The sequence below is a fragment of the Parus major genome, chromosome 5, assembly GCF_001522545.3.
Source record: "Parus major isolate Abel chromosome 5, Parus_major1.1, whole genome shotgun sequence".
NCBI lineage: Eukaryota > Metazoa > Chordata > Aves > Passeriformes > Paridae > Parus > Parus major.
In genome coordinates this window covers 24,318,343-24,329,366 of record NC_031774.1, presented here as the reverse complement: position 1 = coordinate 24,329,366, position 11,024 = coordinate 24,318,343, and the positions used below count along the sequence as shown (strand labels likewise).

General features: G+C 43.9%; 1 protein-coding gene across 1 annotated transcript; it reads right to left on the bottom strand.

Moving 5' to 3' along the window:
• Positions 1-788: 788 nt before the first annotated feature.
• Positions 789-10,794, bottom strand: VPS18 (VPS18 core subunit of CORVET and HOPS complexes). Its single transcript, XM_015632132.3, has 5 exons — positions 10,661-10,794; positions 7,636-7,777; positions 7,358-7,449; positions 4,792-6,662; positions 789-4,069 (listed from the first exon to the last, which is right to left on the bottom strand). Exons 1-5 carry the CDS (start codon positions 10,749-10,751, stop codon positions 3,341-3,343), a joined length of 2,925 nt encoding a protein of 974 aa, XP_015487618.1. The 5' UTR covers positions 10,752-10,794; the 3' UTR covers positions 789-3,340.
• Positions 10,795-11,024: the final 230 nt, after the last annotated feature.

Genomic DNA, 11,024 nt, shown 5'->3' with positions numbered 1-11,024 from the left:
GGCACCAGGATCCTGCTTCAGCTCCTTACTTTTGTGCCATTCTTCCTCTGCTACAGAAGACTTTCAGCTGCCTGCAGCAAACCTCAGTATTTAAATGGACAGCAACGACATCTAGTGGCTCGTTAAGAATTTGCCTTTCTAAATTCCCAGCCTGTGCGTTCATTTTTAAAGGAGACAGAACCCACTGCTTTCAGCATTTCATTTAGCTACTGCCAACAACAGCAAGTGCACCCGAAATTCTCTACAAACTCTTTCAAAACACACACTCAGCACTGTCTCCCCCAACGCAGAGCATTTCCCCCCATCCCTCGCTCAAAGCCTAGGAGAGGTCACGTAGTAGGCACAAGTTTGCTTTAGGCCTTGCCTGCACAACTGAATTTCTTCAGTCTAGATGTAGCTACAGATATTTGTTCTGGCTACACAGGGCTGGGGCTCCCACCCACCCTTTTGGTTATGCTGTTCCTCAGCTGCATTAGGATAAGTGGTATGAGTTATTCACACAGACAAGGACAAGACCCAAGGCCACATCATTCTTAACAGCTGGTACAGTTCATTCATAGCCTAAAATACATACAAAGGACTGCAAGTTCTAAAATGTAACTGCTGAAATTACAAGGAGAAAAGATAAAAATTGTATTCTGAATGCAAGGAGGGAGAGATCTTTCAGATTAGATTTATGGGAGAACAGTAAGAGTTCACTTCCCTCCACCACCACAAAGGCACCCCACACCCAAGTAAAAATAAACCCTCTTACCTTTTTCACTAAGTGATGTTGCAAAACTGCCAAGTACAGGTAAGTGTTTACTGAAACTTTTGAAGTATGTAACAATGTATAGAAAATTCAGAAGATACCTTTATGTACCTTTTTGTATTACTGGCACTAGTCATTTAATTACTGCTGCAGTCTTTGCCAGCAGTAACACTCTCTAGCCTTGACAACACATCACTTAAATGATTTTTCAGTTAACAATGGTGAGGAAGAATGAGATTTGTGACACTTGTATCTGGTGCATATGTCTACACCCCTCAGAGAAAACTGCATACTAATCATTAAAAAATACCTAGTTCTAGTTTTGTTAAATGAGACCTATTAATGACTGGAATCAGAGGAACCTTTCCCCACCACACAGTATCAGGCAAAGACTAGAGGCAAAGCCTCACTTCCCACGGCTTCTTCCAATATTATGGACAAGCAGATCACTCTGCAAATGTCTATTTCGTGATGCCACTTCTCTAGCACAAACAGGAAAAGGATGGAGGACTACAGTCATTCTAATATACCAGAAAAGTATCCTGTAGAAGCCCAAAAGAGATGGAACAAGTATTAAGAGCGTGTCAAAATAATTTGAAATTACCCCTACATCAGAATGAGCTGATACCCATGTTCTGCCAAAGGGCACAAAAATAGCCACACACCTTTGACCAGAAACTGGTTTGGGTGGGAAACTACTGTTGCTTTATAACAACACATACAACCTTAAATATCACACTGCTTACAGGAAAAGATGATGATTCACAGGAGTGGCCAGTTATAACAAGTTTAATGGTAAACTTCAAAGGACATCACATTTTCATTTTCATCACAAATTCTTCTGCCAGACCCACCAGCTTATTCGCTTATTAAAGCAAAAGGCTATGCAGAGCCAAAGAAAACTACAGCATGTGGGTTTTCTGAACCACCGCTTAATGGAGTCACTGACACTGCTCTCTGGCAAGCCAGCAAACACACACCACCAGGCGGTGAATGGGACTGCCTATCCCACAGCTCCATCAAAGAAAAGAAGATCCTGAAACCTCAGGTCTTCCTACTTTCATTTCTGTTTTTTATTACTCGTGTCATTTTATGCAGATAAAATTCATTCATTCCAGGCTGATGCTCCCAACAAAAGCATAGATCTTCTTCTGATGTTCTGAACTCAGATCCTTGAGGAAACCAATACATATTCTCCTAAAATAGCACAGAGACCCATTTCTACAACCCTACAAACAGGGTAAGTGGTTAGGAGATTGAGAGGTATTCAAGACAAACACGCATATTCATGTGAAGGAACTGGGGTGTTTTTTCAGAAGATACTATTTTCTATTGCCTTAATTACAAGAATTGTTTTTTCTTTTAGAACATTCAATTATTCTGTCAATTACTACCTTTGTGATTCAGTCCCAAACAGCAAAACCTAATTAAGATTTTATTTTCTTAAAACAAAACAAGGAACCCTTGCTAAACTGCTAACAAATTTTTTTTTCTTCTCTCACTTACAATGCAGTGATGGCTACCTTTTGAGAAAAATTTTCCAAATTGAAGCAATAGATAGAAGCATGGACTTGCAGCCATCTCCAAAAAGTGGAAGGCAAAAGACTGTTTAGGCACAAGGTACTGGCTTCAAAGGGCAAAGCAAATTTCACACCAACAGAACTTTTCTGTAGACTACCCTTGAGCCAACCTCTGACTAGATCTCGAGTCTGATGCTAAAGTGCAGCTTGAAGAGAACCACAGCAAGATATACAAACAGATTGTTTTCCTGCTTGCAGAGTGTCAACTGAAACTTTACTACTGCATCTACCAGTTTTGTTTTGGGGTGAAGACAAAGCCAAGACTCACTGTACAAAGGCAGTCATAGTAGAAAAAGGATGGAAAGAGGAAGGGGTGAACAGGCATTTCAAGAAACAGTACCTACAGAAAATCCAAATGTGTGTGGTCTTGTGCATAAAGCTTGTGAGAAAGAATTATACATCTTGAATTGCAGACAAATTACTTTAGTGTATTATGAGATACTCCTGCTTGAAATTTATACACATTCTTGTATCACATTGTGTAGAAACATGTATTTGTATAGCATGATGCTTACAAAATATAAATATGGAAGAGCTTCTGTCCTTTCATATTCTTTCTATGTGGTTACAGAATCTCAACAAAAATTCTAGCTTTGAAAGTGATGAATGAAGACTACACTGCTTAGTGGCCTTCACTACTTTACTGTTCCAGCTCATCTTCACCAAAACAAGTACCACACAACAGGGCAGAAAAAACACAGGCTGTTCCCAATTCCTTCTGGACAACAAGGCACTCCATTTAGCTTCACACTGAGAACCTCAGAAGTACTGCAAGCAGAAACATCTGCTAAATATATTCCAGTAGGTTAGCTCTAAGTATTGTTAAAGTTCTTAGACAGCCATAGCTATATCTCCCCATTTTTCAAGACTAGTTCTCCCTAACCCTGGTAAAAATACTCCACTACCCTTTGTTTAGAGTTGCACAGAAGTCACTGTGTTCTTGCTCCTGGAGGTTATATTCTCACTACAGAAGCTTCATAATTTGTTTGACAGTTGAAGATTTGAAAAACTACAGCCAGCTTTGCATCTCCTCTTCATACTTTTGGGGATCAATAAAAGGCTTGTCAATGGAACGGATCATCAGCTCACCACAGTACACACATTCAGCTGCCACAATATCATCAATGTCAGCTTTGATCTGTTCCCGGCTCTGCTGCCCCTTCCCCAAGCTAATGGTGTCTGTGTCCTTGGGACGATGGTGGGTCTTGGATGGCTGGCTGGTAGCTGCCAGCTTCTTCTGAAGATCTTCAAGTTTTGCCTGCTTATAGGCAGGAAGGTTTGGGAAAACTGCTTGCAGGAGACAGTCATAGTGAAACATGTGCCCACATAGGAAAAGGTAAAAAGGGCGGTTTAGAAGTGGAAAGTCACAAGCAGCACATTTTTCATGAGGCTCCACAGAGCCATACTTATTTCTCATTTCCTGGATGTCCTCTCGGATCCTCTTGGCACTTTGTGTGGCTTCCTCCATCTCCCTTTTCAGTTCCTCAATGTGCTTGTTGTAATCCTCCAAGGAGTTACAGATTGCCTCCTTGAAATGGTCAATAGTTACAAAGTCTGGAAAGAATGGCAGCACATCTTCAATCTTCAACAGAGCACAGCTGGAGAGGCAGGCCATTGCCTTCTTGACATCCTTCTCTTCCTGAACAACATGGCGAGCGATCTTCAACCACAGCTTCTTCCGGAGTTCCTCATCATCTTCAGGAAGATCTGCACAGGACTTGGCAAGATCAACATCTACCTAAAAGTTGGACAGACAAGGAAACAGAGTTAAGCTTCTCTCTTTGTTTATCCACCATTCAACTTCAAAGCCTGCTGTCCATTTGAAGAGGCATTTAGAAAACCTCTATTGCTATCTCACTGCCTAGGACAGCACTACTGGCCTGCTCCTTGTTTCCATGTCAGACACCTCTCCTCTCCACCAATACTCCTCACTGAAGATCGGTTTGCTCCCCAACAGAGAGCAAAGGCCAGCACAGAAAGGGTAAATTCATGTTACAGTATCTTTGCTGGCCCCACTTTTCAGCAAAGACACAGGAATTCCAACAGGAAAAAAATCCAGCATCTTCCTGAAGGTCAGACTAAGCTGACAAAGGCTTCTGTTATAATTACCAAAGCTAGGACTAGGAAGTAATTAGAATCCTTAACAATAGATGTACAAACCTTACATAAATGCAGGTCCTGTTAAAGGTATTTTATGTCAGAGACTGAGCTTGAGACAGACAGTACTCCTTGTACTTTCCATGCCCTCACCCTCAGTTATAGCTTGTCAGTCAGCTGCCTACTCTAAACAGTTGTCAAAGCACAGAAAAATGCTAACAGAGCCAGGTCTTCCTTCCAAGCCTCAGCTACACAGCTTTGATACCAGCGAGCCTGTCCAGTTCCTCTCAATGCTCTGCTGTTCAAGGTAACTTGAATAAGCTACGTTCCTGTGTACCACAGCATGCACAGACACACGCATACCTGTAAGGCAAGATCCACAGCCTCCTCATATAATTCCATCACTTTGTAAATGTGGACACAGGCACGGTGGTGCCCGTGCTCTGCACACAGGCGCAGTGCATACTTCAGGTCATAGTGGATTCTGTTTGGGTTGGTTCCTGCTTGCTCCAGGTATGACAGCAGCGAGTCCGGCCGACACAAAGCATAAAGAGACAACAGGTAGTTGTGAATGGCTTGCTGGGTTTCCTCCAACTGGTAGACACAGAACTCCATATATCTAATGGCTTCATTGATCTGCTGGGTGCTGGCACTCTGGCTGTAGTTTACAAGGGCTGGAATGAGGTTCCTGGCATCCAGTCTAGAGCCCATAGAAATCCAAGCATCAACTACCTTCTTGGGGATATGTTGGATGAGAACCGGAGAGAACTTGTAGAAGAGCTTCTCATCTCTGTGCCTGGACAACACGTTTAGAGCCTCATCGTACTCGTCATGCTGGCAGTGGTGAGCTACTACACGCTCATAATCCTGCATGATGACTGCAAAGTAGACCATGTGCTCTGTGTCGCCATGGCTCGCCAACAGCTCATAAATTGATGCCCGGTTATTAAAAAGACAGTCTTTGTTTTTAGGACTGCTCAGGAAAGTGCGGAACTTCTCCCGTGTATCCAAATAGAGATTTCGCTGTGAGGGATCTCCTTGCAATATACCCAGCCAGTTCAGGTACAGCTCTGTCAACCACGTGGTCAGCAGAGTGGTCTGTGTCTTCTCTGAAGGCTTTAGGTTACTCAGCTTCTTAATCAGAAACTCCATCAGGGCCTCTTCTTGCTTGGCTTCAATGAACTTCAGAGCAATTTCCTCAAAGTAGTTCTGGGTCAGTGCGTAACATTTGGCACTGTCCAGATACCTCTTGTTTTGGAAGCAGTGCTCTGCCTCTTTGGCCAACACTATGTCAAGACACTCTGGACGGTCCTTACAATACTCTTTTGCTAAATCAAATTTGTTCATATTCATATACATCTTCCACACATCTCTAGATTCCCGTTGGACATGATAGCGGAAGACTACCTTCTCAGTGTGGATCCATATCTGCTGGACTGTGGGATCTTTAATCATGCGTGTCAGCAAGCCAAACTTCTCCAGGAACAGATCCTGAAAAACAACCTGTCCATTCAGAGTGCAGACAGCCTTCACTCGGTCAGACAGCAGCAACAGGAAGTGGAACTGGGTAAGTACAATGGAAATTGGCTTGTTTACAGTTATGTCAATATCAGGAGGATAAACCCAGACCCGTTCATCACTCAGAATCGAATCAGGACGACTATAATCCAGTGTACCATATAAAACACCATTTCCCATCATCCAGGCAAAGGAGCGTGGGTTGGAACGCAGTTTTGGAGTGTAAAAGGCTATCTCGCTGAAGCCCAAGTTGGCTGGAAACTCCCGAAAACTGGGCAGATGGTCAGCATGCACAGCAAATATGGAGCTGAAGCCCTGCTGCTCTGTCCCTTCAGGCACTTTGCCAACAAACTGAAAGAGTCTTTTCCTAGTGGTGGCTATAATAAAAAATTTCCCTTCTATCCCTCGTTCAATTTCCAAGCAGCAGACTGGGGCAGGTCCAGATTCCTCCTCCAGAGTGTAGACCTGTCGGAAGTACTGGTCAGGGTTAGTGCTGAAGAGGCTTCCTTCGCTGACAGAGATTTCAGCTTCATAGATCTGCCCCTGGGATGTCCCCACCAGGATAGGCCCTGTGTTGGTTTCTGAACCAAGAAATTTGTTCCAGCCCACACTTTCAATCAAGTGTCCTTTCCAGCGGGAGAGCGCCCGCACTTTCTGAACACTTCTGTTCAGGTAAAGGCATTCGCTGGTGTTCAGAGCAATCAAGAGATGAGAGCCTGCCAACAGCAGAGGGGTATGGGAGGGAGAAGGAGAGAACAAATCAAGACTGTGCCTAAGCAAGCCAAATTCTTGAAGCTTCTAATCCTAACATTTCATAAATTCCAATATCAACATACGTAATCCAAGACTTTCCCAGGCATTCATGGGAATGTGGGGGATTTCCATGCTGGATCAGAACAGTAGCCCATATGTTGCAACGCCAAATAACTGGTACCAGATGCTTTAGCAAGAAGGTATTCTATTTCGATAAATGTTCTAAGGATAAACACTTCCCAGACTTCCCTCCTATCCCTGGCAATTGGTGAGAGATGTGAGCATCTCTTTCCAAACTTCTGTTTAGCTGTTTAAAATCAGTCTACACTACATTGAACTTCAGATGTTTTATGGCCCGTTTTAAAAATTCTTTATATAAACCACACAGCAGAGAGTGACATTTCCTTTGGTTTTAGCAGCCTTGCTCAGAACAGCCTAATTGCATGTGTTTATTCCAGAGTTCAAAAACAGAACAGAGGCACAACAAACCCATGCTTTACTAATAACAAAAGGGCAAATCAGTGGACAGGGACACTGGGAAAGAGTCTGGCTCATGGAAGGTCAACCTCCTTATGTACAAAGCAGAAAGAGAACTCCTTCACCAGCATTTGTTCTGCTCTGTCCACTGTCTGTAAATATCCACAACCCACTGCCTCACCTGTGTGGTCCAAAAACATCTTGTAGACTTTGGCTTCATCTTTGCGTCCCAGCTCTACCTGATTAGGTTCATCTGGCTTCCCAAGATCAATCCTGCAAAGAGAAACCATGAAAGCAGGCTGCCAACAAAAGTCCACATACTTGGAACCCCTCACCTGTTTTCCATATTGGGCTCGTGACTTTTAATCCAGTTTGCAAATGTAAGTTCTCTAACAACTTAAGGAAAAAAAAGAAGGCGGGGAAAAACAAACAATAACTTCAGGATTCTGGCAGCATTACCTGAGAAGGGTGTCTTTCCCAAGGCTCATACAGAGCTGGTTAGAGGAGACTACTAAGCTGTTAATTTTCTCTGGAGGAGTAAAATCAATCCTCTGCTTGTTAAATATTGGCGTTTCCTTCTCCAGTCGTGCATTGACATATCCTGGAGGAAGAACATAAACACTTAGAAACTAAAACAACAAAACCCTACAACAACAACAACCCCAAACTACATCAAAATCCAGTCTATAAGACTAAAAGGATCATGTCCTGCTCCAAGTTTTACTGGAAAGGAAGTATGCTCCATGGAGCAGGAACACAGAGAAAAAAAAAAAATCTCTAATTCCAGCCCTACTGGTGTTGAAAAAGTAGTAGTGGAAAGTGGTAGTGGAAAGTAGCTTGCTATTAGTAGCCAAATCCTTTAATTGTCTGTTCCACCAATGCTTTCTCCCTGCCTCTGCCTCACCTCTAGACCAGCTGCAGGATCCTTAAAATACACTTTTTACAGAAGAAAGATGCACATGCAGGAAGAGACAAAGCAACCACAACTTGAGTAGGCAGTCTTTTGCTCAGCATGTGCTTTTCTCTTACACACTGATCCACACCTTACACTACCCATTTATACAAGTGTGCATTCCTCTATTTCCAGTTAAGTAGAACTGATGTTCTTCTTTTCAGATGAGGGAGCTGCAATGCCACAGTTTAAATTTGCTGGTATGAACTGCAGTTCAAAACACATACATAAAGCTCCCAAGGTGCAGATTCACATGATATCACAGCTAACCAATAAATATATATTTTTATATATCGCTATAAAAGGGAAGGGTTACTCTGAAAAATCCACATGTTATCAGATTATTAAATCACATTCATCCAGGTAATCTGAAATTTTTTTCAGACTGTCACCTGGAAAAGCAAAGCTGACTCAGCAAGGAAACTGAAATGCAGGTAGGAAAGAGAAGGGAACAAATAGCTCCTATACAGAGGTAAGGGTTTAGAGTTAAGGAGAAACTGTTTATGGTTTAATTCAGTCATAGTTCAAGCCAAAGTATTGGATTCCAGCATTCTTGACTCTTTAGGCCTGTGTCCATTATATTAATAGCACCCATAGGATCATCACCATTAATATGAGGATTTTAGCTATTGTCCCTAACAGAAGAAATATGAACTTCCTTAATATACAGTTCTCTATACAAAGGAGATGTCTATTTTATTACATTAATTCCTTTCAAACAGTCTCATCCCTCATCTTATCCCCAGTGTCCCTCTTCTGTTTAAGGCAGATTCTACTGCAGCATTTCCCACCCTGATTTCTGGGCAAAGCTACATATTTCCTCAGGCCTTCTAATCTGTCCAAAGATCTAAGATCACTAGTATGGTCAAGTCTAGTGGGTTAAAGTAGGCTTTTCAAAGCTGGAACTAAAGTACTCGGAGCCACACAATGCAGCAGGACTTTAGGTTGGATACAAAGTCACTGCTTGTTTATCTACAACTTTGAGAAACAGCACCTGCAGTTTAATAAGCGCAGGGAACATCTCCCTGAAACGAACATTTCAAAGTCTTCCAAAATTGCAAACCTAACCTTAAGGACTGCTTTCAGGAAGTTAACTATTGTATCTTTTTACAAAATAAATTTATTTAAACTTCAGATTGCCCACAACTTTTACCAACACAAATTTTATTAAAACTTGCCTGTGTGGCCTGTTTTAAGGATAACTGAAATCCTGATTAGGCTGAGCCTTTGCAATGAAGCAGTTTCCTGAACTTCCTCTGCCAATATCAACTGTAAGCAAACAGGCAGATTTCTCAACTCTAGGACAGCCATGACTGAAGACAGTGTTGCAGCAGTCAAGAAGAAGAGCTGAGTCCTAGAAAATTTATTTTCAGTGACACAACTTGTCCCAGTACTGTTTTGCACAACACTTATTCAGGCCATTTATTCTTTATCTAACGCCACACAAAGAAATACCATGCATGACAAAACAAACAAGGGGAACATACCTATTTCAGTACCTAGACTCAGAGTAACTCTATCAGTGTATTCATACTCCATAATACACATAGCATGACAGAATTTATCAATTCTTAGTATATATAGGAACCTAGCAACCTGGTTTCCCCAAAGGCTACCAGCGGGAAACACTATACAAGGAAAAAAACTTGAAATAATGTGTGCAGGTATTTCCAAACTTTTAACTCAAAAACGCAGCTCTGCATAGCAGCTGGTACTACCATGACAATACCAGGTGGAACAGAGTTCTCTCATAACCTACATTTCCCTGCCACACTCAAAAAATATTGAGAGGTGACATCTAGTAGAAAATGGTTATTGACCCTAATAAAGCTTGAATTTATCACGGAATAATAATGGAATAAATTCCTCAGACATGAAAGAAAAAACAGACTAGTCATCACATTATTACTTTACACTGAAGGGACAACTCCCTGCACACTACAGTGTACCAAAGCCTCACATGCCTTGACAGAAAAGTGTAGTAGTGATACAGACTGCTTTGTTGGTCACATGTCAGCCTAGAAGAACCACGCAGAGAAACGAAGCCTTTGGTAAACTGCGCCTGGGTTAGGAAAGGAACTCCATGCAGGAACAGCTGCGCACACGTCCATAACCCGGTAAAGCGTGGCTTCCTCAGAGAGGAGCAGAAAGAAGAAGCAAGGTGACGATGAGATGTTCTCAACCCGCTACCACTGAGCTGCTCAGGGCTGAGGTGTGGTTGGTGGTAACTTGTGACCACACGGGCACTGCGACTCTTCACGCACCCGCGTTTGCCCCGCGCAGCGCCTCAGGCCACAGCCTCCCACACACAGGCAGCACCACTCTGCTGCGCCAGGAATCAAGCGCTCCCTGTCCCTAAACACTTCCCACAGCAAGCCGTGAAAAAACCAGCCGCAGCCGTGTCACACACACGGTGACACACCTCTTCCAGGCTGCACAGCCTGGCATGCCCTGCTCCCCACCCGGAGCTGCCGCCTCGCCTCCCCGTCTCAGCAGGAAGGCCGCACACGGGAGGCCCCGGCGCACACATACCGGAGTGCGGGATGCCCACGCTGGCGCGGCTGTGCTGCACGGAGACGGAGCGGTGCAGGGAGTCCTCGTACTCGTCCAGGATGGAGGCCATGGCCCAGCGCGGCCCGGGCGCGGCGCGCTCAGCTGACCCTCCTCCCGTGCGCATGCGCGGCGGCGGGCGGGGCGGGCCCGGCGGGAGGAGCCGCTCCCTCACGGCGCTGGTGGTGGCGATGGCGCTGGCGGGTTCGCGTCCCTCACACTCCCGTGCCCGGTGATTCCCCCTTGCTGCCAGGCTTTGGGGTCCGCGCGGTGCCCGCTCGCTGCCGCCGATACCGAAAGGCTTATGCTGAAATAAGAAAGGGCTCACTCGGATGAACAAAGTCAG

What these genes read in the sequence shown, in the direction of transcription:
- VPS18 (XM_015632132.3), bottom strand. Translation starts at nt 10,751, where the DNA reads ATGGCCTCCATCCTGGACGAGTACGAGGACTCCCTGCACCGCTCCGTC. An exon ending in CGTGGGCATCCCGCACTCCG is followed by an intron (nt 7,778 to 10,660) that starts GTATGTGTGCGC and finishes TTCTTCCTCCAG; the next exon opens with GATATGTCAATGCACGACTG. An exon ending in GATGTTTTTGGACCACACAG is followed by an intron (nt 6,663 to 7,357) that starts GTGAGGCAGTGG and finishes TGCTGTTGGCAG; the next exon opens with GCTCTCATCTCTTGATTGCT.